This window comes from Phoenix dactylifera, chromosome 14, assembly GCF_051530095.1.
Source record: "Phoenix dactylifera cultivar Ajwa chromosome 14, Ajwa_hap1_PhDact_Kaust_v1.1, whole genome shotgun sequence".
NCBI classification, from domain to species: domain Eukaryota; kingdom Viridiplantae; phylum Streptophyta; class Magnoliopsida; order Arecales; family Arecaceae; genus Phoenix; species Phoenix dactylifera.
In genome coordinates this window covers 16,155,664-16,183,509 of record NC_143203.1, presented here as the reverse complement: position 1 = coordinate 16,183,509, position 27,846 = coordinate 16,155,664, and the positions used below count along the sequence as shown (strand labels likewise).

Below are 27,846 nucleotides of genomic sequence, written 5' to 3'. Positions count from 1 at the left end.
CCATTATAAATAACTTCATGGTTTGACCCCTAAATGTGATTTGAGAGATTCTAGAAACTTTACCATGGTACCAGCCTCTGTTTCACTGTCCGGCTGATCCTATCAAACAAACCACTCAAACAGGCTCAGTTGATCGACATGAGAAGTAGGTATTGTTCAAGAGTTGGTGCCTTGGTGACTTCAGAGGTGACCACGGCAAAGCTATTCTTTTGGGTTAGAGCCTGAACCTCACAAAGGATATGGATGTTCTGAGTAAAAGAAAGAGAGGGAAAGAAAATGGCATAATCAACTATAACACTGCTAAATTTGGAGCAGGTATGAGGCTGCAAGAGCGTGTCGATCAATCTCCGTCCTTCTGATCCCATTCACAGATCTAATAGTAAGAAACTTGAACAGATGAATTTTATTTCTTTTCCCCTTTCCTCTTTCCTTGATGACAAGAAGTTTCCCAAGCGTGCAAGAAATGTGCAGTGGAACATTGGAAAATATATATTTGTAGTATCTTGGCTACCAATCAATTTGAAACATATACCTTTCAAATTAGCTTCTCTTTGTTTTATTTGTAGTAACACAATGATAGTTGTACACTACAATGACCTCTGGTCCACAATCAACTGCAGTGATGGTGTTTCCAATCACCGTTCCTCGCTCCATGACAAGCCTCACTCTGAAGAACCTAAGAGAAGAAAGAATGAAACTTCCTTTAGCCTCCATCACATTTATCAGGTGTTTAGCTTTACAAATGGGCAGACCATCTCTGCTAGAAAGAGACAACAAAGAGTCATAACTTGAGCAATCATCTTTCAAAGTTGTAACCAGGAATAACAGCTAAATTTGAAGCTACCAAGCAAGTGGAAAATGCAATGCAATTTCCCATGGTAGGAGAGCTAAGTCCATCAGGAGTGAAAGTTTCAAAGAGAATTTATTAGGTACAATGTTGTTGGTAGACAAATATGGACTAAAGAGGTCCTCGGCGTGGAAATTTCTGTCAAATACATGGAAATCATCCAAACATCTGATTAATTAAAAGAGAATAAAAGTAAAAGGGCTCATGATTGGTCCAAGCTTAGAAGGATCTATCCAATTTGGATGCTGTCACAATTTAGGTTCACCTTCCTCTGGTGTTAACTTACAGTATCCTGACATCTCTAAGGTAAAAATAAATATAAAAATAAATAGTTATCTAGTATTGCCCATCAAAAACTAAGCTAAACAACACTCTAAACAATCTCATTATGATAAATTGTCATCTTATGCTATCAGATGGTTGTTTTAGTTGACTGAGATTTGATTCAGCAAACTGAGAATGACAGCGGGAACAGCAAGTCTTGAGCCGAACTAGAATGCCTCCATGCAGTATACAAAGTCCAAGGTTTTGAAATCAGTTGCAGCCAATGGAGAGGTGTTTGTCAACAATTCCCATTTTATTGGGTGGTGCGGTTGGACAAATGAAAGGTTAGGCTGGTAGAGTTGTTGAGCCTCTCTTCCAACAGAGCTAAGCGGAAAACCACATAGAAGACAACTACTGGAGATCTACCACAGAGATATCTCCATAGTAGTTCACAGAACATGGTCAAAAGAGGCCTATGCAACCAAATGTCTTTTTCTCCTCTCCTCATAGTTGGAAAACTAACATCATCAAGAGATACATGTAAAAAATGGACAAGGCACATAGGAGCTAGTTTAACTATAGAAATTGAGGTCACCTTATAACAAGTTATTCTCTGATCTTTTAAATCAACATAAAAGGTTGATTACCACCATCCATCACATCCATCATTAAAGATAATACTTATCGACTTCACCATGTATGTAGAACTAGATAAATACAGCTCAAAACTGGGTACTTAAAAGATTTATAAGCCAACATCATTGGAAACTACATGCAACAAATGGATGGAGTGCATTCAAAATAATCTCTAGAAATTGAGGTCGCCTATAAAAACTCTTTATTCGGTCTAAAGCACAAGAACTCCTCTCAACTTTTGAATCAATACAACTTGTCGATCACTATCCATCACATCCATCATTAAAAATCATACCTGTCCATCACACTGAGTGTGGAACTAGATAAATACAGCTTCAAGTGGGTGATTAGTGATTTATAAGCCAACAAGCGCTCACTGAACACATTTTGGAGGGTCCCTGTGTAATTAAATGTTTCCAAGATTTAGTATTTATCCTTGGAATTTACATGTTATTTATTAATATTAACTACTCAAATAGTTAATACAAGTGCTTCACTCTGAAGAATCACCCTCCAATAAAAAGAAGAGGGTTAAGTAATCTTCAAGAAGAAACCAAGTTCCTAATGTTAAAAGAAACTTGCTCTGCTTTCTGCAAGACCCTTTTACATCATTGCCTTTTCGCATTCCAACTAACATATATCTACTATACGAGAGTAGAATTGATATCATTGGAAAGCAAGCACATGTGTATGGATAAACAATAGATTGCGTAGAATCATTCATTTTAAATTTTCTTCCACATTATAAGTAGATAATTTTGGTGTCCCCCCCATAACTCGTTGATAGAATCTATTAGTATGAAACATTTTCAGATTGCCTTCAAATTGTCTCGTGTCAGAACTTGATGTCTAATCATCCATAGTACTGGGTAAGTTTTATTTCTATGATGATTAATATTATCAGAATGCTCATTTTAACAACACCCAACAGAAGATATAATGTCATATTAACATGTAAGTTTGTTCATTACAGAACCAAGTCAAAGTAGGTTTGAGTGACTACAGCACTTTCCATTGGGTTCGTAAACCATCAACATTGAAACAATAGGAAAGAAGCTTTTGTACCAGATGGCAATAACCAATTACAACATATCATAAATCAAACTAAAGCACCGCTCAGTTTTTAAAATTAAATCATCATAGTCATCAGATCACCCCAATGGCACCCCTCCCACTACTCCAAACCATCATGCTCAAGGATGGCATTTAATCATTTTCCATGTACAGCATCAAAACTGACCATAAAAAACTTAAGGATGCAAAAGTTGCAACAAATTGTAGCTAACTCTTTTAAAATAAAGTACTAGCCTCATTATACCATTCCACATCATGTGAAACCATGGTGTCATGGATTTCCAATAGACGCCATATGTTCTTAGGTCCTGGTGGGACCGGACCAAACTTTCACACCCTTTCTGAAATCAGATAGTGGCTATTGTATTTCAGTTGAGGCTACCTGCACTTACATGCTAACCATCTCTACAAGGATTTTGCCTCCTGACAATCAGAGACTACTAGATCCCTGCATTTTAATCATTAATATTATTCAACTAGCATTGCGGCAACTCTCAGATTTGAAATTACTATTCATAATTTTCAGCCAATCAAACAATCTTTTCCAACAATCAAATGAAAAATGTCACACGTGTGTAAATTCCCAATCAATCATCATCATCATCATCATTATTATTATTATTATTATTATTATTTAACTGGATTCTCAAACACATGAATATGTTAGAAAATTTGCCAACCATGTGAATCCTCCACCAAGTGGAATAAAAATATTCTTAACCAGAGAATGAATATGTTAGATGATTTAGGACTGCGTAGATCCGAAGTCACACATAGAGCAATTCATAACAGATGTGGCATCCTAATTGCAAATCACATATAAACAGTTAAGGATATCTACTACTTAAGGCTACTTAAGCATGCATCAATAAATGATCACGAAGGTAATGTCAATGTACTATAAATTAAAGGATCTATAGATACATGATTCATGAAAAGCTTCATCAATAAATGAAAGACTATTACTGGGAATATGATGTAAAAGAAAATTTTTATGCATCACTTGTTTTCAAGAAGTTCCTCAGTATATTTAAACAAAAGAGACCCTTTAATAAAGATGGGAAAACTTACACCCAAGCGAATTGTTGATGAGTCTAAGATCCTTTATACTTCTATCACCAAGATTAATATCTCAGATCAAATCAGGATCCTATGTCGACTCATTTCTGAAACTTGTCTTGCCAATTTGGAAGGTCTGCTAATCAAGATAGCTGGTACTCATCCATTTATAATGCAAGGGCAAATGGCCTGGTTGATGCCTTTAACTTCAGCACAAGACATACAGTGGCAACAAAAAAGTGGCCAGAACTGCACCTAAGATTGTATAAAACATTTAAGTCTTACTGAACCACATATCAGACCCCAACTCAATCTATGCCTTATATTCTTTAGCGTTTGAGGTCAAGGAAGTGTTTTCATTGGAGATAGGAATTTCTCTAGGCATCACAGTGCAATATGGGCAAACAACAGATAAGATGCTCAATTATGCTTCGATGAGCTTGATGTCTTTGATAAGGCTGCAAATGGGTCAGGTTGACCCGTGACCAGACCCGACCCGACCCGCTTAGACCCGATCCGGCCCATTTTAAAGGATCCATGGGGCCGGCTCGGGCTCTAAAATTGGACCCATTCTATTTCTGGGTCGGATCTGGGTTTACTGAATTCCGACCCGACCTGACTTATTGTTTTTTGAGTCAATTTTGGATCGTTTACTCTACGACTTGATTTGATCCAAATCTGAATATACCGTTAGGGCCCGTAGGCTGGTAGGGGGTGTCTTAATCTCAGATTTGTCATCCGTGAGATCATGACTCCATCTCTGCAACTCCGAATCCGTGACCGTGAGACCGTGAATTCGTCCCAGTCCCAACCTGACTTCAGCCACATCCCTTGATTCCTTCCAATTTTCCATTTCCCAATTGCTCTCTCCTAGTCTCCTTAGTCTCCTAGTTTTGGTAACTTTGGACACCTAGAGATAACATTGAAACCATTCGGGAGAAAATGACATAAAAGCAACAGAAACATGGTTTCTATAATATTCTGGTTCGAAATATATTTCATTCATTTTGGGTCCTTTGAGAACATCTAATTAGGAGAGAACACAATCGGTAGGCTGAAAATTCTTGAGGTTTAAAATAGCTTCTTTGAATTCCAGCGCTTCCTTGAGTTCTCTTAGTCAACTGCAACTACATTCTTTCATATAAATATAATTATGGTACTGTAGGTTGCATTATCTTTTCGTATCTTTTGTGTGAGAAGCTAGTAGACATTTGCAGGTTGCAAATCCAGTTGTATCTAATATCTGGGTGCTGGTTGCATTCACAAAGCTTGAAGAGATACAAGTCTACAACCCTTGGAAGAGTTTGCCACACCTCCTTCAAGCCCCCAAAACAAGAGTCTTGTAGTGCAACCATCAAGCTCCCGGATTCAGTGGATTAGGGCACATACTGTTAGTCCTACTCCACAACATTAGGACGTAGTAGCCATGTGGCAGATATCCAAGATCCTTTTGTGATACCACCTAATTACACTTAGACGACACCAAATGCAAAGAAAAAGAAGATGCAGGAAGGCAAGAGCATATCCAAGAAGAGAAGAGGCCAGAACCAATGATTAGGGGATAAAAGTGTGAACTTTGTGAAACATGTGCACTGATGGATGCTTCTACCCATGATCAGTTGTCGAAGCTTTCCAAGGCTGTTTCAGTAAGAGATGACTCATGATGCCCAATTCAGGTTGCAAGCCTGGGTTGAACCTGATATGAAGTGAATTTCAAAAACCTTCAGAACTGGTGATGCAAATTGTCAGGAACCACTTGTAACCAAATTCAATGTGTTTAAAATTTGTTGGAACATTCTTTATCTCTTGTTAACCCTGCTTTCAATTTTTTGAATCTTTTGATGTTCACCATCTGTCTTGAATTTGATAGAATTCTTCAGAGAATTATTTGGCGCATAACTGCCATAGATCTTATGCATGGGTTTTAAGAATATGAACTTTTGGTCATGGTCATTCAATCACTGTTATTTGATTAGCTTAGTCATGGAAAGTACATATAGTTGCGTAGATCTTGTGGCATATGGTAATGTCCCAAATTTGAACACTGAGTTTTAGCTTCAGTGTTTATTTTCATTTTTGTCCTAGTTCTTCAAGTTTCTAGTCTCTTGATGGCTGGTTAAGAATGCCTTGGCCCTTTTCGGTGACTAGTTGCTTTGTTTCCATACCAAAAATAGGGACAAGATAAATTTTTGGCTGACCTCCTGACCAGCATTTTCTTGTGGTTGGATTCGAACCAGATTTAAATTTTTTGGAGTAGGACCGGATTATACATGGACCCGACCCGAATAACCTGTTGGGTCAAATATTGTAGCCGTAGAACCAATGCGACCCGATTTTTTATTGGGTTGGATATATGTCCAATGTTAGGATCTGAACAAGGAACCGGGTTGGGTCGAGATCACTCATGACCCGGTCCGACCCGACCCATTTGCACCCCTAGCCCTTGATGAAGACAACTTAATGGTTCATCAAAATCAAGAGTTGTGTCAAGCCCAAATGGCAAAAGCTTACAAAAAGTTGACCTGAATCTGAAACTTTGAATAAGGTACGATTGTTTATCTTGAGAGGACTTGTTACTGCTAATTGCTATGCATACGGTACCAATTGTTTGAAGGCCAAAGGAAGTAGCCTATTCCACCTATGCATGGAGAATTCCTAAAGAAATACTATGCATAGAACCCTATGACTCCCAAAAAGGTGGAGGACAAGAAACCTATTTAGTTGATGGGAGTAATACATGAGCAACTCATGAACTTGGTGAAAGTCATAGAAGGTAAAAAGGTTCAAATCTTTACCATGCTTTATCCCCAAAAGAAAAAAATAGGGACCTTGTTGTAGGAAATATCTAAAAGAGACCAATAGGTGAAATTAAAAGGTTTAGATATGGCGAAAAACCAAGTTTGGACCCCAAACCAAGTAAATTAAATCCATCAATATTGATTTGCTTATGAAGGAACATTTTGTACACTATACTGGAGTACTTGATCAAGTACAACAAGCCCATGTGTCTCTCAAGATTAAAAAAAAAATAAAAAGAAAGGATCTAATCCAATGGTATTGGTGATATGCTGTAAAGTGCTATAAAGGCATGAATGTTAACCATCTAGAGCAATATCTCAAATTTACCATAATCAAGGTGGATGATGTTAGGTCTTGAACACCGTAACTCTAAAAGTTTTGAAAAAATTTGGTTGCAATTGTATTGTCCATTGACAATGATTACCCGAAACTCCAACAATTAGTAGCATGATTCTGTACTGGATTATTACATCATCGGTCCAGTCTTGAGTCCATCCACGTTGATGCATCCATGTATTCTACACTTCCCATTCCATCCTGGCTGACTTCAGAATTTTATAATCCAAGGATTCTGAGTTTCTAACCCTTTCTTCTTCCACTCCGTTCTTGTGATTTCATAATTTTATAACCCAAGGATTCTAAAATTCCCTTTCTTTTTGAATGTACTATGATCCGAAAAGTATAAATTCCTCATTTCCAGTGCCATAATATCGTGTGGTACAGCAGAGAGCAAGAAACTCAGGCCTGTTTAAGTAAATATCACCATCATGAAATTGAAGTCTAGAATAATGAATTGTATGTTTGGCAAAAAGCAAAATATCCCTCTTGGTATGCCAGCATCAAAATCATGAGGATCTACCAGAGGCTCCGCTAACCTGTCTTTCATGATCATTGAGAAACTATCAGCAGTATTCTCCACCATCTTTGTGAGGATCAACCAAGATAAGGGGCTCAATGGAATCCCAATGATAAAAATATTGCTACAGATCCATAGGCTGCTGGAAAAAGGATGATGATAAAAAGAGAGAAAAAAGGTTTTCAGTGCTTGTATTGCTGCCATGTGTAGGGATAACCACAGAATGACATCCCTGTGTCTCATTTGTCGCCTACTAACTGTTTCCTGGCCATAAGCCTTGCAGTTCTTGTCGTGTCAACAACTCTGCATGCCGCCATGTTGAGCAAAGTTGACAGCATGGCAGCCCCCAGGCCTTGTTCATATCTGTTTGCTATGTCCCAATCATGAGCCTTGTCATTAATGTCAAGTTCATGCCTGCTTGCAGCCATGCCGAGAGTAGAGTAAGCATAATGGCTCAGCATCTAATTCACCACTACCATACTGTCTTCTGTAAGCTTCACCATTCATCACCACTGTCATTAACTCTCCTTGTTGTTTGACCAGACCATGATTGCTATATAGCTTCACTCGCCGTGGTATCATAATGTGTTGCTCTTCGATCATGTATAATTTAATCAAACTGTACCACTGCTGCATTGCTTTGGTTCAATCCTCGTGCCACTACTATAACTTCTTTGTCCAAATGTAACCATGCTAAACCACTCCCTTTCTTTATAGTTGATTAACTTATGAGCCACAAGCCACACCTTCATGCTCCAATTCTTTGCTCTACTATCAGTAATGAATGAGAGAGAAGAAAGTACCATGGGCCTTATTACTCTGTTTTAAATCCAAAGGCAAAAACATATGGTTACCAGCACTACACCTGATAGCCATGGCTTACCATATGGTGTTTGCTGCCATCATAAATTGTGCCCAGCTTGTCATATCATCTCACTGTTTACCTCTCACAGTATTGCACAATACTAGATGTTTTGTCATTTATTGAAACTTTACCATCATTATGTGCCATCTTTCCCTTCTGTCCTATAATTGATATCAAGAATTTTAACCATTGTCTGTGTCCTATAACTACATAACTGAGGGTTGTTTTGTTTTTTTTTGTCTTTCTAGCCTATCAACATATCTTACCTGTTGCTCTTAGAATTTGGCCTTCTTTCAACTAAATTTGATGAGTCATATAAATAAAGCACTTGGCCTTCTTCCTGTGGTTCTAGCTGCTTTTTATTAAGTTCTAACACTTAGAATACCTTCATCTTGTGGTGTTAGCCTGCCTTTAAGTCTTAATATCTACTCCATCCTTTATTTTCTTTTTGTAAGATGAAAATAGAAGTAGACTTTGAGGAGGAGAAACAATAAAATTTGCACTTCACCTTAACTGGAACATTAAAGAGACTGAAGGAGAAGTCTTCTAGTTGGTCTTAAGGAAGGTGGGTAGATATAAGAAAATTTAATATTCCACCTCAGTTTGATTTAGCAGCGATCCATGATCACATTTAGAAGTGCCCAATTTATCAAAAAACAATTTTTTAAATAAAGCATGATTATCAATGCCTTATCACTCACATAGGCATTCCTTAAGGTGAGAACCTTCTTGACCCACCATTCACTTCCACATTCATAGATTCAAATTTATGGGTGACTAGCAAATCTAATATACTAAGAAACCTCTAGAAACCATTCAAACACATGCTAGGGCATCCTTGATCTGAACTAATGTCTGACCAAAACAATCCTAATACCATGTAAATTCTGCATTCTGCATAACAGTCAGCATATTAGTTATAACTTTTTACCTAGAACTCAGAATCGAGTTCCATAAAAAGCATTGGACTCTTGACTTTATGCCCTTTCCAATAAGTACTACATTGCATATGTTTGGGCTCATAAAAAAAATTGAAACATTTGGAAAGTTTGATGTTGGTGTTAAAATGGACTGTTTTGGTTAGGGCATGCAACACGGTGTCCAAAAGGGAAATAAACACATGATTGTCAATGCATTATCGCCTACACAAGCATTCCTTAAGGAGAGATATCAACCTTCTTGATCCCACTCATTCACTTCCACATTCATCGATTCAAATTTATGGGTGATTATCAAATCTAATACACTATATGATCCTTGTAACGACATAGGACGTGATTTTAGAAAGATAATACTCTTAAAACAATTTAGACCATTTGTATACTTGAAATGTACATTAGCCATCTAAGAAAACTACACAAATAGAATAAAGCCCTCCAAGTATGGATATTTTAGGGCCCAATAAGTAAAAGCTAGACTAAAATGGAAATCTTATGCTACCAACCACTTCAAAAATCATCTTATTGTGCTACAACCTGCAAACCCCCCTACCCACCCTCCACCTACTTCTCTATACTCTCCAAATCACAAGCACATGCACAAGGGAACACACTGTAAATATGGTTGTGTGGATAATGATTACAGACCCATAAAACTTATGCACCAATGAGGTAAAAGAATGATCTTCTAAATAATCAAATATTACACCTTAAGGCTCCTAATATAATAAATATTAATTATTAATAGAAAGAAATAAGCATAAATAAATGATAAAGTTTAATATAGAAAGAGCCTGATATATGTCCAATGAGCACCAGTTGGACTAGAATAATTTAATTTTTATTTCAATAAAGCTGATTGAAATGAATAAAACTGATTTCTGTTTTTAGGCCACATTTGAGACAGAAAAAGCACTATTTCATGCAAAGCATAATGCACTTCAGTTCTTAACACCAATGTTATTTAAGATAAATTCAATGGCAACATTGGAGTCATGATGAAGTTAAGGGCCTAGATCATGAGCTAAATGATTTTAAGCGTAGATCAATTGCAAGGAGCTTCGAGGAGATATTAGCGCATCAATCTGACAGTCCAAAATTTTTCATGTAATAAACCTGTATCTCTCTCGTCTTTAAATGAGTTGCTGCAAGTCAGGCCTGAGCTGCACCCTTCTAGCAGCTTGAGTTACTGCACTAAATGAGTTGTAGCCCGCTAAACAGCTGGGCTGAGTTATAGCTGTAGCAGTCTTGCACACAGGTCCAGCTATAGCCTAGCAAGCAGCCCCTAACCAAGAGAACACTTCATGGAACAAAGGAACATTTTCCCTCCCCCATCTCCTGCCCCTAAATCACTTTATTTGCTCTTATCAGAAAAAGAGTTGGAAACTTTCAAAATCAGTATATACTAAAGGTTAAATAAAACCACTTTTAAAAAGTACATCATCCTTCTTATTATAAGAATGGACAAGCTTTACATGTTAAATATCAATTGGAAATATTCATAAAAGGGTCCTAGTCATACTTTTAATCTCCTAGATTACCATAGGTAAAGCATTTAATAAAGATCAACTAAATTGAATGAAAGCTCTAACAATTTCAACAAAAATTTTCATCAGATAATACACCAAGGGAAAATAGTCCCCGCTTATTCCAACATAAAATAATTGTTGAACTTGAACCCTTCCAAGATCACCTTAACACATATCCAGAGACTCCTAGCAAAAATCAGTAACAAATGGTAAGAAACCACAAGAGAATACTAAATACTCATCCAATTACTCCATCAAATTCAACACTCATCCCCTCTATTACGACCTAGAAGATCAACATCGTTACATGCCTTCAGTTTGCTTTAATACCCCTAAACACAATCTCAACCTCCTAGACAAGATTTTCATAATTACCTTGTAGGACCTTATATCATGGGCCTACTCCTCAAGAATTAGGGTTTAATTAACACATACAAGGTTCATTATGATAGACTATGCAAGAATATATCTCGCATCATCCATCAAGATATGTGAAAGGCTTAACAAGGGAGAAAACTTTTGTGGCTAAAAGGTTCTCTTCTCTAAATCCTTAAATTTCTGTCGGTGCTTCTCTAGTCTTGTCTCCCCTCCAGATCAACTGCTTCAAACACTAAATATGCATTTCCATGTCATCTTCTTTTGTGCTTGAACATAGTGCAATAGAAGTTCAAAAGCCCTTAGCATTTCTACTATTGTTTTCTTATTGAATAATTCTAAGAAAAATTACAGCTTCAATATTAGTGAAAAAAAGAAAACGGAAAATGACATCTCAATAAAGATGATAAATAGAAAATTCCCACAATAATTATTTCATAGATTTATTGTACCTGAAAAGTGAGAATTGGTAATACCTAATGAAGTTAAAATGGGTATTCAATTGTCACCTCTTGCTAGAAAGGCTTTCTTGTGAGGACAAGGGCTTGGTTCACCTCTCACAAGATATGGAAGAAAACTAGTCATTCCTTCCGATAGGGTATCATGACTGTCTCTGATGAAGTGAAGGAGAATTTGATTTGCTAAAGAAGTGTAATGTCAAATGGAGCATTGCTGTCAGGAAACATCACCATGTAGATACATATTCACTAGGTGAATTTTTGATCTACTTAATCCCATACTAAGCCATTGGATCATCTGCTTCCACATTGAGAGTCAAAGTTTAGAACAGATCAGTATAATGTTTTACAAGGAAGAAAATTCTAAAAAAAATGAATATCAACTCTATTGAAATAACTATTAACCATCTAAGACAACTAAGCAAATAAATAGGAAGACAAAGTATATTATCCCATTTGAGTCATAGATGTTGTAAGGTTAGATATTGATTGCAAAAATTTAGGCCAATATATGTGTGTTGAATGGTTGAAGAGAACAAGACAACATCATCCAATATGCAAAGGCTCCAAATACAAATATATTTTAGAAGTTAAAAAACCAGAAAACAGAAGCAGATATCCAAATTTAACATAGTAAGAGTCCATTAGTTGATACATGAAGGGTACACATTGCATTAAATTCCTCAATCAAGCACAATCTAAACCCTCATGCACTTGATTTGTTACTCAATGCCCCTGATTAAATATCAAGCAAAATGTACTTGTATTCGATCTTTGCTCCTATGTTGACCATGATATTGACAGTTCTGTCTCAGGTTTTATCTTTCAGGCTCAGTTAATGTTTACACTAGCTGTATGCTAAATGCTTTAATTTGTTTCAAGCGATGCTAAATGTAGCCAAAATTGCCTGAAACTGGTTGAAAGTTATATGTTCATGTTGGTCACAGTTTGCTGAAATGTCATGAGCTTCACATTCTGTATAGATTTGAAACCATTCAAGCTACCAAATCTGACAAAATTGGAACTTCTTGAAAGATTTACAATTCTACCTAGTTCAGTTCTATATGCAATCAATTAGGTTGAAAGATAACAACATAGAACCAATCCTACATATATGGCCTCAAAAATGGTCTGCTAAATGATTACTTCTGATGTAGCAAAAAAAACCCAATCACCAGTAATCTAGTCTTAAGAATATTCCCATAAGAATGATGCAATATGGAGACAATTTAGACTCCTTTAACAACTATCATGTTTGCAGAATATGAAGCTTTGTTCAAAATCAACTATTCGTGTGTGTGTGTGTGTGTGTGTGTGTATATATATATATGTGTATGTGTGTGTAGGGGGGGGGGGGGATTGATAACCTACTCTCTGTTATGGTAAGTTATCAATTTACCCAATTTTCATTGGACAAAAAATACCCTTACTTTTTATGACTCTTGAGAATAGTTTGTCTTTTTACAATCCCGCATTAACTCACCCTCTCAACCTCCCAATTAATACTCTCTCTCATATATATATATATGTGTGTGTGTGTGTGTGTGTGTGTGTGTGTGTGTGTGTGTGTGTGTAAGGAGAGAGAGAGAGTATTAACTGGGGGGTTGAGAGGGTGAGTTAATGCGGGATTGTAAAAAAACATAAAATACCCTTAAGAGTCATAAAAAGTAAGAATATTTTTTGTTCAATAAAAAATGGGTAGATTGATAACCTACCATACTCTCTCTCTCTCTCTCTATATATATATATATATATATCTTCCTTGAGGTAAATCATAGTGGTCACTACTTTTCCCACCTTCAACATAGACTTCTTAACAAGTTGGAACAAGAGAAGAATTAAAGACTAACTTTCTTCGAAACTTTCATTTTCCAATGTCCTTTAAAATATGAAAGAAGCAGGATGACTATTTCAAGGAAAGCTGAGAAGCTTGCTGCTTCTGAAAAATTTACTAGCTCTAGACAAATGGATTTATGGCTTACAATTTCTAATGGTAACTGAGGCAAGAAGTCCTTATAAAGAACAAACAGAAGCAAACTCATCTAGTGCCATTAATCTTTGAATGAGATAAAAAAAGAACAGTTTCTTCATCCCAAACTAAATAAATTTGAATGTTTCTCATAATAAACCACTAAAATGTTGTAAAAGCAATCGAGATTTCTATATTAGCCATAAATTGAGCTAATAATCATCAGATCACTGCATAAAGTTACAAACAAGATAAAAAGGGAAGGTGAATGATACAAGGAACTATACTTTCCATGTAAACATGTAAGCTTGCATTACCGTGCTATTAAATCAGACAAGGAAGTTCACAACTCAGACCTCTTATATCACATAGATTTCCCAATATAATACATTTTGATATCATAAGAACTCACCCTCGATATATACATCACCAGCTTTCTTCCAATGCCCAAGCTATGAACAAGTGACAAAACCCTCGATACCAATCCCAAACAAACCTTGCTCCTCTTGCTCCAGAGTTCCTCTCACCGCCTGATAAAGCTTCGCCCACGAGCATGACCCCAAAACACCAGAACGCTCCACCGCCTCCCCCCAAAACGTCAAATTGGGACTCAGAGGGCATGTGGTAGCCACCAAATCCATCACGGTCACCGTCCCGGCCGCCGCCTGGGGAAAATTGAACGCCAAGTTGTCAACTTTATGCTCATATATCTTCCCATTCCGATCCAGTCGATACCTCGACGTCCCCTGGAATCTTCCCCTTGCCTCCCACGGCACCCGGGGGACCCCCTGCAGCTCCCAACGGATCAAGATCATGTTCTCCGATGGCTGCCAAACCCGGAAAATCTCAAGCCCAATCTCCCGAAACAAAATCCGGCCATGCAATCGGAGCGCCCAGAAGATCAATTTATAGTTCTCGATCCCATGAAAGGTATTGAGCGGATCGACGAAGGTGATATCATCCCTGAAAAATCAAGAAAAATCCCGAAAAATCAGGAAAACGGGTAAAGATCCGAACTTTAGGCCTAGTGGTGGGGTGAAGGCTAGGGTTTATACCGGTAGATGTCGTAGTTGAGGTCTTTGGAGAAGAGGGAGGGGAGGTCGTCGCGGAGGGTGCGGACGACGAGGCCGAGGTTGAGATAGGAGTCGCCCTTATTGCTGTTCTTCTCGCTTTTCTTCTTGGTTTCGTGCAACGCGGCGGGGGGCTTGCCGTGCAGCGCCGGGGGCTTCTCGCGCGTAGCATCGTGGACGGGCGGGGGCTCGAGATTAGTTAGTGATGAAGAAGAGAGGAAGGGCCTCGTTGGGGAATTTTGGGAAGGGCAATGGTGAGGAAGGAGGGGAGAGGACGAGATTTTGGGAAGAAACAAGGCCATTTTCTTCTCTCTCCTTTTCCTCTCTCTTTCTTTTTTTTTGTTCCCTCAGGCTTCCATGGCTGTGAGAAAGCGAGACTCTTTTTCCTTTTTCTTTCTTTTTTTCCTTTTCCCATCGGGCTTCCATGGCTGAGAGGCAGAGAGAGGGATTCGTGGTTTCGAACGTTGCAACGAGTAGCGTAGTGGTATCGGAAGGCATACCGCGGACAAGGCTGCGTGGTCGGGTTGACCCGTGACTCAACCGATCTAACCCATTTAGATTCGATTTGATCTGTTTTCAAGGATCCCTAAAACCAAAAACGGATCCGTTCTAACCCATTTAGATTCGATTTGATCCATTTTAAAGGATCTGTAGAGCCACGTCGGATTCTAAAATTGAACCGCTCTATTTTGAGGGCTTTCTTGAATACTGACCCAACCCAATCCGATCCATTTGAAATTTAGACAAATTTAGATTTCAACTTTACAACACGATCCGAACCGAATAAACTATTTGGGCATACGCAGGCGCATCACATGTTTTACAAAAGCATCACATGTTTGCTGCACTAGTTTGGTATTCTGTTTGATGCATTTTTAATGCAGATCAGGTATCACTATCCTGCTGCTTTCTAGTTTATGGAATTTTCGAATTTAAACTGTTGTTTTGCTCTTAGTAAAGAGAAGGCCAACCAATCCAGTAGATGAAAGGACTAGGAAAACTCATGTAGTTCTGTTTCAGTAGTTTTATGGCCACTTTTAGACTTTAATTACACCGTCAACAGTTATTTTAGATCTATGTTTTTTGTTTTAGAAAAGGTTTTAGATCCATACTGAAGACACCATATGCATTTGGTTTTGAATTATGTACCCGTTCAATTTACTTTACTGTCCATAAATTTTTCGGCTTCGAGTTGTATTAGACTATTTGGTATTATAGACTATCAACTTTTGTGGAAAGGATCAATTACCATTTACCAGCATTTGGATATGAATGATATCGGTAAGAGTGTAGTTTCTATGAATCAGGTCCAAATGTTGCTTATGAAGCATCTATTTAAAAATTGAGTCATTACCTAAGGAAGTTAATAAAAGTTCTTGAGAGCTGTGCAGCTTTGATGAGCACCGGCAGGAGCAGGCCCAAAATCATTTGAAATTTTAGGAGTGTACCTTGAGAAGCGTCGTGTGGGGTCATGTCTCAATAAGTTATGAACAAGATAGAAGAGCTACCAACATTTAAGACAAGCATGTCATTTACTTATATGATTTAATTTGAGAAAGTGAATATCCGTTAAATAAGAAATCACAACTTCAGCAAAAAGAAAGATGGTTGGGGCTGGACTCGAATCGGACCCGACCCGGACCCGTCCCGAACCCATCTTGAACCTGAAATTTTTAGGTTCGGACCAAGTTATACAAGGATCCGACCTGACCCAAATGACCCATTGGATTAAGATTTGTAGTTGGAGATTCAACCCTACTCAATTTTCTATTGGGTTCTATTGGGTTGTGTGTGGATCTAACATTAGAACCCAAACAAAGAATCGGGTTGGATTCGGATCACTCATGACCAGTCTGACCCAACCCATTTGCATCCCTAATTACAGATTAGATGGGATTTTGCGGGTTAGTCCTTAAAAGACAAATAATTATGGGACTTAACTCTCACTTAAAATCTTGTATTTTCTTATGTTTTAAATCTCATGCTATTTTTAAATTTTCCGAAGGTCCTTCGATCTCTTTGGAAAAAAAACAGGGCTGGCCAAATCAATGTTGTGCCTGTGAGAACCGGTAGGGTGGATTGTGTTAAGAGTGGACCATAGGAGGATGTTTTGGAGGCTAATTTTTCCTAGTAGGTGTAGCTAGGGTTGCTTGGATTAGGCTAGTATGGGCAAAATCTCGACAAAACATGGTTCAAAATTTTGATCTAGCATGAACCTATTAGTCCAATATTAGACCCAAATCAGTTTAGGCTTGGAACCGGTACAACTTGGTTTTCGGATCAATCCAAGTGGGTTTTGGGCTAGTGGGTCTAGTCGCTTGATTAGATCGGATCTAAGACAAAATATGAAATTGGATTGGATCGGTTCTCGGTAGCTCATCCAAGTTTCAGGAAAGCGACTTAGGCTTTGTTTGGAAGAGCTGTTGGCAATAGAGCTTTTAAAAGTAGAGCTTTCTGAAGTAGAGCTTTTATAAAAAGTTGTTTGTTATTTGGTAACTATATTTCTAAAATGCTGTAGCACTTTAACATGTATTTGGTAAACAAATTGAGAAAGTACTTTTGTACGACAAAATTACCATAAAGCACATTGCATAGTATTATACAACAGAGCATAATAAAATATAACATATATTAATACATAAATGTATGATATAGTAAAATATTATTGTAATGTAATATAATATTATTATAATATAGTAATATAACATTGTATACTATAGCATAATAATTTAATATTATATTAAATTATTTAACATAATATATCAATGTATTATGATGTAATGTAATATAATATTATAGTTATATTATAATACAATAATAAAGATACAAAATATTATAATTATTAGCATACATTAATTTTTCATAAGATGACATAATATTAAATTATTTAACATAATATATTAATATATTATGATATAATGTAATATAATATTATATTTATACTATAATACAATAATAAAGGTATAAAATATTATAATTATTAGCATAAATTAATTTTTCATAATATAACATAATATTAAATTATTTAACATAACATATTAATGTATTATGATATAATGCAATATAATATTATAGTTATAGCATAATACAATAATAAAAGTATAAAATATTATAATTATTAGCGTAAATTAATTTTTCATAATATAATATAATATTAAATTATTTAATATAATATATTGATGTATTATGATATAATGTAATATAATATGAAGTCTGATCCACGGCTATGGTTCCTTATCAGGGCTCTAGCAGATTTTTAAGTTTATAAAGAGATAAAGTACGTAATTGTTATATTTTATTATAGGTATTTTTGTCAAAAAAAAAAAGCTTCCTAATAAAACTCAAAAAACTTTTTTTGAAAGCTCTAAAATGAACCTTGAGGATGATAGTGGTATTTTGATGATTAATACAATAATCAAGAGTATGTTACAAGTTAATTCGATACATCATTTATAAGTCTGTCACTCTCAGTACATTAGTATAATAAGATAAAGATGCATTTCATTGTTTATATGGATGAATCTAACCTTAAGTTGCAGCAAAGTGTGGATTGAGTCGACCCCAAGATTGATTGAGTCGACCCCGACACATCAAGAAACCATCTGGCACACTTCTGCAAAAATGACACGGATGAACAGTAGTTTGGTCGACCCAAGTAAAGAATGAGTCGACCCAATCCTCAAGCCTCAAGAAAACAGTTCTCTGGAAACCCTGAGAGGGTCGACCCAAATGAAACTTGAGTCGACCCCAAGTTAACATGAGTCGACCCAAAGGCAATGACATTCAAAAATAGGTTCTTTGGAAACCCTGAGAGGGTCGACCTAAGTGAAAGTTGAGTCGACCCAACTGAACCTTGAGTCGACCCAAAAAGATGTTGAGTCGACCCAAGTGAAGGAAGGCTGAAATGCAAGGTTCTATGGTTCTGAGAGGGTCGACCCTAGTAAATGTTGAGTCGACCCAAGTAAAAGTTGGATCGACCCCAGTAAAAGTTGAGTCGACCCAAACACGAGCAGAAGCATAACGGCTAGTTCTGCAGAAGTACTTTTTGACCTTCCAACAGTGAGTAACGGCTAGTTTTTGAATTCTAACCATTGGGGCTTGTCCAATGGATGAAGGAAACTATTTAAAGTGACACTATTCATCAGAGGAAAGGAACTTTTGCAAAATATCAAAGCTTACACAAGAAAGACAAGTGCCCTAATCTTCTTCATCTAAGTGCTTCATTCAAGAGTCAAAAAGGAAGTGGTTGAGCAGACTCCAAGAGATATCAAAAGCTCCATCCACCCTTGAAGAGTGAAACATTCTTGACAAAGAAGAGAGAAGTCTCATCAAGCGATAACTATTCTCTAAACTCTTCCTTGTAGCTTATAAATGTTATATTTGCTCAACTAGGAGCTTCAAGTTTCTTCTTTCTTTTATTAATCACCTTGTAAAGGTTTGTTGGTGAGCCCGTAAAACCAACGGTGTAGATTTATTGGTGAACCCGTAAAACCAATTGTGAAGGTTTGTTGGTGAGCCCGTAAAACCAACATAGGTTCTTGGTGATCCCGAAAAACCAAAGTGTAAAGGTTTTTGGATTGTGAGCCCGAAAAACAATCCAACTGTAATCCGCGGGATTATAGTGAATTTCCAAAGGGTCGCTTGGGGAGTGGACGTAGGTGCTTAGGAGAGCACCGAACCACTATACTTCATGTGTGTTTGTATTGTGCTTTGTTCTATTTCACTAACTCATCAATTGACATAAGTAAGATAGTAAAAATTAAGAGAAACCAATTCACCCCCCCCCCCCTCTTGGCTTGTCACCTTGGGCAACAAGTGGTATCAGAGCAAGGTGCTCCTAAAGTATTTGTTGATCTCACAATCAAGAGTTAAAGATCATGACAACCCAAGTGGAATGTTCTATGAGTGAGGGGCAATCCACAAATAGACCTCCTGTATTTAATGGCACAAATTACACATACTGGAAAGCTAGGATGAGGATATTCATTCAAGCTCTAGACTATAAATTGTGGTATATTATAACTAGAAAACCTCACACACCCACATTAGTATAGAGGGCACTATCATACCCAAACTAGAAATGGATTGGAATGAAAGTGATAGAAGACTAGCACAATTAAATGCTAAAGCGATTAATGTACTTTACTGTTCACTAGATGTAAATGAATTCAATAGAATATCTACATGCATCTCTGCAAAAGAAATTTGGGATAAACTTGAGGTCACACATGAAGGAACTAATCAAGTTAAGGAGTCAAAAATAAAGATATTAGTACATAAGTATGAATTGTTTAAAATGGAATCCACTGAATCCATAACTGAAATGTTTACTCGTTTCACTGAAATCATAAATGGGCTAAAGAGTTTAGGAAAGTCTTATACTAACTCTGAATTGGTGCGAAAAATTCTCAGGTCTCTACCAAGAGTTTGGGAGGCCAAGGTAACAGCAATTCAGGAAGCAAAGGACCTCAACACACTGCAATTGGAGGAACTTCTAGGATCACTCATGACCCATGAGTTGACCATGAGGCAAAATTCAGAAGATGAGATCAAGAGAAGAAAGACCATTGCCCTAAAGTCTACCACTCCAAAACAAGAAACTGAGTCGGAAGAATCTGATGATGATGATGAATTTGATGAAGAAGGAATGGCTACGCTTGGAAGAAAATTCAGAAAATTTATGAGAGGTAAGAAGAGATTTCATAAAAAGAAACCCTTCTTCAAAGGTAGCTCAAGCAAAAAAAAGGGTAAGGACAAAGAAAAAGAAAAGGAAACACCTATTGGTTATAAGTGTAACAAGCCCGGGCATTATAAGATAGATTGCCCGGAATTAAAGTGGATGGCAAGAAAACTTAAAAAGAAGAACTTCATGGCTGAATGGAGTGAAAGTGAGGAGTCAAGTTCGGAAGAGGAAGATCATCAAGAGACGGCCCAAATATGCCATATGGCCAATGACGATGAGGTAGATTCTGAACTTGAATGTGATTTTACTGTTAATGAATTACATGATGCATTTTTAGAACTCATGGAAGAACACAAAAAACTCATCAATAAAAATAAAGTTCTAAAAGAAGAAAATCAATCTCTTATCAAAGATAAGCTGAAACTATCTCATAACTATGAAACATTAAGTAGGAGACTCACAAATGAAACCAAGAATCTAATTGCTGAAAATGTCAAGTTAAAAGAAGATGCTGAAAAATATAAATCCTTAGTAGACAAGTTTACACTTAGCTCAACCAAATTAAATATGATTTTTGATAGTCAAAAAGCTGTATATGATAAGGCTGGATTAGGATATAAAACAAATAGGAAACAAAAATACTTAAAGAACATATTTGTAAAAGCTAAAAATGAAAATATTACTTGTCATTGTTGCAATAAATTAGGACATAAAGCATATGAATGTAACTATAGAAAGTCTAGCCACAACAAATTGAGTAATAATTATAAGCTTAAATTCAAGAAAGTTTGGGTTCCAAAAGGAACATCAAGTACTAACCCTAAAGGACCCAACATAGTTTGGGTACCTAAAGCTCATTCTTGATCTTGATTGCAGGGGTGTCTTGCAGCTAATAAGGTGGATAAACGATGGTATCTAGATAGCGGCTGTTCAAGACACATGACCGGTGACGTAGATCAATTTGTCACCTTGGAGTCTAAGAAGGATGGAGTAGTAACCTATGGAGACAATAGAAAAGGGTATATCATTGGAAAGGGTAAAATTTTCATTACTCCATCTACCTTCATAGAAAATGTCTTATTAGTTAATGGTTTGAAACATAACCTACTTAGCATAAGTCAATTTTGTGATAAAGGGTTTAAAGTCACATTTGAAGCATCAATATGCATAATCACAAATCCTAAAGATAATAGCATTGTACTTATAGGACAAAGGCAAAGAAATATCTACATGGTAGATCTTCATGAATTAGGCAAGAAAAATGGATTATGTTTAAGTACCAATGAAGAAAAGAAAAATGAAACAAGTTGGCTTTGGCATCGTAGACTAGGACATGCTAGTATGGAATTGATATCAAAACTAGTCAAGAAGGAATTAATAAAAGATGTGCCAAAATTGATCTTTGAAAAGGACAAAATTTGTGGACCATGCTCATTAGGAAAACAAACAAAATCATCCTTCAAATCAAAGAATATAGTATCAACAACTAGGCCTTTTGAACTCATACATATGGATCTATTTGGACCCACTAGAACTGCGAGTCTAGGAGGGAAGAAGTATGGACTAGTTATAGTAGATGATTTTTCAAGATATACATGGGTTTCATTTTTGGCACATAAGAATGAAGCATTTTCAGCATTCTTGAAACATTATAATTATATCATAAATGAAAAGAAGCTCACCTTAATAGCAATTCGAAGTGATCATGGAACTGAATTTGAAAATCAACACTTTGAAGAATTTTGTAATAAAAATGGTATCTCACATCAATTTTCAGCACCTAGAACGCCTCAACAAAATGGGGTTGTTGAAAGAAAAAATAGGACCTTGGCAGAAATGGCACGTACGATGTTGTGCGAGTCAAATCTTCCAAAGTACTTTTGGGCTGAAGCTATAAGCACTGCTTGCCATATTCTAAATCGGGTTTTAATACGACCTATAACCAAGAAAACTCCTTATGAACTTTGGAAGAATAAGAAACCAACCGCTAAATATCTTAGAGTATTTGGATGTAGATGTTTCATCTTAAACAATGGCAAGGAGGATCTAAGTAAATTTGATGCCAAGTCAGATGAAGGTATCTTCTTAGGATACTCCACATCTAGCAGGGCATACAGAGTGTTCAATAAAAGAACTCTTGTAGTCGAAGAGTCAGTTAATATCATATTTGATGAGTCTGATAGTGAGTCTGCTAGGAAAGAAAATATTCTTGATGATGATGCAGGAATTATTAACTTTGAAAAATTAAAGCTTGATGACGTGCCAATTCAAGATAAGGAAAATGATCGCGTGCCACCACAATCTCAAGACTTGCCAAAGGAATGGAGGTATGCATATGGACACCCTAAAGACTTAATCATTGGTGATCCATCTCAAGGGGTAAGAACTCGATCCTCTCTTAGAAATTTAAATGATTATCTTGCTTTTATTTCAAGTTAGAACCTAAGACTTATGAAGAAGCTGAAAAAGATACCAATTGGATAAATGCTATGCAAGAAGAATTAAATCAATTCAAAAGAAGTAATGTATGGACATTAACTGAGAGACCAAAGCATAACTCTGTAATTGGAACAAAATGGATCTTTAGAAATAAATTAGATGAAAATGGGGTAGTTATAAGAAATAAAGCTAGACTTGTAGCTAAGGGATACAATCAAGAAGAAGGGATAGATTTTGATGAAACATTTGCTCCCGTAGCTAGATTAGAGGCTATTAGATTACTTCTAGCTTTTGCATGTTTCATGGATTTCAAATTGTATCAAATGGATGTAAAAAGTGCATTCTTAAACGATTTTATAGAGGAAGAAGTATATGTAGAGCAACCTCCTGGTTTTGAGAATCATGAATTGCCAAATCATGTGTTTAGACTACATAAGGCATTATATGGATTGAAGCAAGCACCTAGGGCTTGGTATGATCGATTAAGCAAATTTCTACTAAATAATGACTTCAGTAGAGGAAATGTAGATAAAACACTTTTTCTCAAAAGAAAAGACAAAAATTTGCTAGTGGTACAAATATATGTAGATGACATAATATTTGGTACCACAAATGATAATCTTTGCAAAGAGTTTGCTAATTTAATGCACGGAGAATTCGAGATGAGTTTGATAGGAGAACTAAGTTTCTTTCTCGGATTACAAATCAAACAAACTAAAGAAGGTATCTTCATTCATCAAACTAAGTATACAAAGGAAATATTAAAGAAGTTTGGGAATAAAAATCACAAGAGAGTAAGCACTCCAATGAATCCTACTAGTAAGCTAGACAAAGATGAGAAAGGAAAGAGTATTGATATTAAGCTTTATAGAAGATTAATTGGATCCTTGCTCTACCTTACTGCTAGTAGACCAGACATCGTGTTTAGTGTAGGAATATGTGCTAGATACCAATCAGATCCTAAGGAGTCACATTTAAGTGCTGTTAAAAGAATCCTTAGATATTTAAGAGGAACTACAAACATAGGATTATGGTACTCGAGAGACTCCTGTCTAGATTTGCTTGCCTACTCAGATGCTGATTTTGCTGGATGCAAATTAGATAGGAAGAGCACTAGTGGAACATGTCAATTTTTAGGAAATAACTCAGTATCATGGTTTAGCAAAAAGCAGAATTCAGTAGCACTGTCGACGGCTAAAGCTGAATATATAGCTGCCGGCAGTTGTTGTGCTCAAGTACTATGGCTTAAGCAACAACTAGAGGACTATGGAGTTAAACTAGATAACATTCCTATAAAGTGTGATAATACTAGTGCCATCAACCTTACTAAAAATTCGGTTCAGCACTCTAAAGCCAAACACATTGAAATAAGATATTATTTTATTAGAGATCATGTGCAAAATGGAAACATATGTATTGAGCATGTATGTACTGAGAAACAATTAGCTGACATATTCACAAAACCTTTGAGTGAAGATAGATTTTGCACGCTTAGGAGGGAATTAGGCATATGTGATCCTTTTTATTGAGGAGATATAAAAGGGAGCAAGCAGTCTCATGATACACTCCTCCCATTTCTAAAAACCCATGAAACATTAGTCAAACTAGTCATCTATAGATTCCTTACTCATGTATCATTATCCCAGTAAGAATTTGTAAGGGTTGGAAGAAAGGAAAATTTTTAAAAGAGAAAAGGAAGAGAAAGAAAGATTTCTGAACTTGGGTCGACCCAACCCAGAATAGGGTCGACTTGAGTCGACCCAAGAAAAATCCAGGGTCGACCCAACGACGGAACCCCACTGTTAAAAGGGGGACCCGTGAGCAGTCTAGGGCACTGTTTTCACTTTGTCCTCTTCCGAAAACCCTATTCCCCACTCTCAAATCTCCTCCAATCATCTCCAAACAGTAGATTACATCAAGATCTTGAAGAAATGGGACCCAAGAGAGCCGTAGCCAAGCGATCCGGGAGGGTTTCACGGATCACCCGTGCGGATAGGGCTGCTACAGAGCCTTCTACAGTGTCTCCACAAGGTGAGACACGTGTAGAGCCTCCCTCCCCTTCAGTTCAACTTGCGAAATTTGCGGGGAGACCGGTTACCACGGGGAGAAGGATCCACTCCGAGTTTTTGGATCAAGAAGGGTTCCGTTTGGGGGAATGGATCCGAAGGCAAGAATGGGAGTATCTTTGCTCCCTAGATGTGGTGATCTACTCAGGATTGGTCCGTGAGTTCTATACCTTCCTCAAAACTGGAATAGGAGGGCTTATATCTGAAGTTCGAGAAATAAGGGTTAGGGTTTCCGAAGAGAGTTTAAGTGAGTTGCTTCATCTCCCCTGCGAAGGAGCAACTCCAGAAAAGCCCGAAAACAAGTTGAGAGTCTTGCAGTTGATTCTTGAGAATGAAGACTTCGATTATTCTGAAAATGTAATAGCAAATTCTCTTTCAGCTGAAATGAGGTTGTTGCACAACTTCATAGGTCGGATTTTATTTCCGAAGAGCGGGAGATTTGATCTCATTTCTGAGCGAGATCTGGTTGTCATGGAGCACATTATTCAGGGCATTCCCCTGAATCTCCCGGCTATGATACTCAGGCAGATGAGAAAGGTTATATGCAACTCCAGAGTCTCCCTACCTTATGGTATGATACTCACCCTGATCTTCCGACAACATGATATATCTGTAGAGGGAGAGATCTCCAGGCATCTACTATTCACTGACACATACACTGCACGATCCCTTATTCACATGGGTTATGAGAAGGTGAACGGACAGTGGGTACGTGCTGGAGCTGGGATTCAGGGTGATGCACCAGAGGGTGATGCACCAGAGATTGGAGACCCCATTCCTGAGGATGAGGAGCCTACGGATCATCCTACAGCACCTTCAGAGGCTGGACCTTCGTCATCTGTTCCGGCGGGATACACAGATGAGTTTTGGAGTAGGATAACTGAGCTTATGTCAGCTCAGGCGAGGACTATCACTGATGGACTGACGAGCAGACTGGATATTATGACTGCTGAGATCAGCGATCTTAGAGAGCAGATAGGAGCTCTACGGAGAGAGAGAGAGGTTCATGGACCATCTGTGCCTCAGGCAGCTGAGTCAGAGATTTTGGCACAGAGTCATCCAGCTCACCGAGCTCCACGCCAGACTCAGTCCCATCAGGCTCGACCTCCCCTCGGCTGATACCCCCTAGGCTGATATTAGCATGAGGACTAGATCACAGCCATTAGATACCCCCTAGGCTGATATTAGCATTCTGATTAGAGCCTAGGATATGTATCTAGTTCTCATATGTATTTTGTGTTGATCATGTACTTTGTACCTTGATTGAGGAACATTGTATTTATTTTGTTTTGGCATTATTGTACTACAATTTCCATTTTGATCAATAAAACTGAAATGTTTGTTAATTATTGTGTCTATTCCCATGCACCTATTTGATGATAACAAAAAGGGGGAGAAGCAAGGAAAGAGAAATAAGTTGACAAACAAGTTGAAAATTATAATAGGAAAGGATATACATTTAAGGGGGAGCAATTTGTAACAATGAAAATGTTAAAGTCTAAAATTTAAATCGAATTTCAGAATTTGGCACATAGAGTTTCAGAATTTGGCATATACCTTTCACACTTCGATACATAATCTGAAACTCATGCTTTATCTCAAATTTTTGAAGTTTCATCCTTAATGAAATATAAAAGAAAGGGGGAGTAATTCAAAAGGTCAGATTGGAAACATTTGGATGAAATAGGGGGAGACTTCACTCTTAAATTTGAAAAGCTGAAATTCAGCAACTTGAGCCCTTTTAAAACTAATTTTAAGATAAGTATCAATAGGCTCATACTCTATATTTTGTAATCATAAAAAAGGGGGAGATTGAGGATGATAGTGGTATTTTGATGATTAATACAATAATCAAGAGTATGTTACAAGTTAATTCGATACATCATTTATAAGTCTGTCACTCTCAGTACACTAGTATAATAAGATAAAGATGCATTTCATTGTTTATATGGATGAATCTAACCTTAAGTTGCAGCAAAGTGTGGATTGAGTCGACCCCAAGATTGATTGAGTTGACCCTGGCACATCAAGAAACCATCTGGCACACTTCTGCAAAAATGGCACGAATGAACAGTAGTTGGGTCGACCCAAGTAAAGAATGAGTCGACCCAATCCTCAAGCCTCAAGAAAACAGTTCTCTGGAAACCCTGAGAGGGTCGACCCAAATGAAACTTGAGTCGACCTAAACTTGAGTCGACCCCAAGTTAACATGAGTCGACCCAAAGGCAATGACATTCAAAAATAGGTTCTCTGAAAACCCTGAGAGGGTCGACCCAAGTGAAAGTTGAGTCGACCCAACTGAACCTTGAGTCGACCCAAAAAGATGTTGAGTCGACCCAAATGAAGGAAGGCTGAAATGCAAGGTTCTGTGGTTCTGAGAGGGTCGACCCTAGTAAATGTTGAGTCGACCCAAGTGAAAGTTGGGTCGACCCCAGTAAAAGTTGAGTCGACCCAAGCACGGGTCTGCAGAAGTACTTTTTGACCTTCCAACAGGGAGTAACGGCTAGTTTTTGAATTCTAACCATTGGGGCTTGTCCAATGGATGAAGGAAACTATTTAAAGTGACACTATTCATCAGAGGAAAGGAACTTTTGCAAAATATCAAAGCTTACACAAGAAAGACAAGTGCCCTAATCTTCTTCATCCAAGTGCTTCATTCAAGACTCAAAAAGGAAGTGGTTGAGCAGACTCCAAGAAATATCAAAAGCTCCATCCACCCTTGAAGAGTGAAGCATTCTTGACAAAGAAGAGAGAAGTCTCATCAAGCGATAACTATTCTCTAAACTCTTTCTTGTAGCTTATAAATATTATATTTGCTCAACTAGGAGCTTCAAGTTTCTTCTTTCTTTTATTAATCACCTTGTAAAGGTTTGTTGGAGAGCCCGTAAAACCAACAGTGTAGGTTTATTGGTGAACTCG

At 37.2% G+C, this 27,846-nt stretch overlaps 1 protein-coding gene across 9 annotated transcripts; it reads right to left on the bottom strand.

Annotated features, from left to right (window-relative positions):
* Positions 1-377: 377 nt before the first annotated feature.
* Positions 378-17,312, bottom strand: LOC103722030 (uncharacterized). 9 transcript variants are annotated; one of them, XR_016398355.1, is made up of 5 exons: positions 14,725-17,308; positions 14,082-14,632; positions 11,719-11,998; positions 2,043-2,145; positions 378-757 (listed from the first exon to the last, which is right to left on the bottom strand). XR_016398355.1 is itself a non-coding variant. In XM_008812448.4 (3 exons), the coding sequence occupies exons 1-2, from the start codon at positions 15,039-15,041 to the stop codon at positions 14,122-14,124; spliced, it is 828 nt and encodes a 275-aa protein (XP_008810670.3). In that variant the 5' UTR covers positions 15,042-17,312; the 3' UTR covers positions 378-676; positions 14,082-14,121. The 9 variants fall into 9 exon arrangements, 2 of the variants coding, with proteins under 2 accessions (XP_008810670.3, XP_008810669.3); XR_003388518.4 differs by having other exon boundaries at positions 378-676; XR_606400.5 differs by lacking the exon at positions 2,043-2,145.
* Between the last annotated feature and the right edge of the window lie 10,534 nt (positions 17,313-27,846).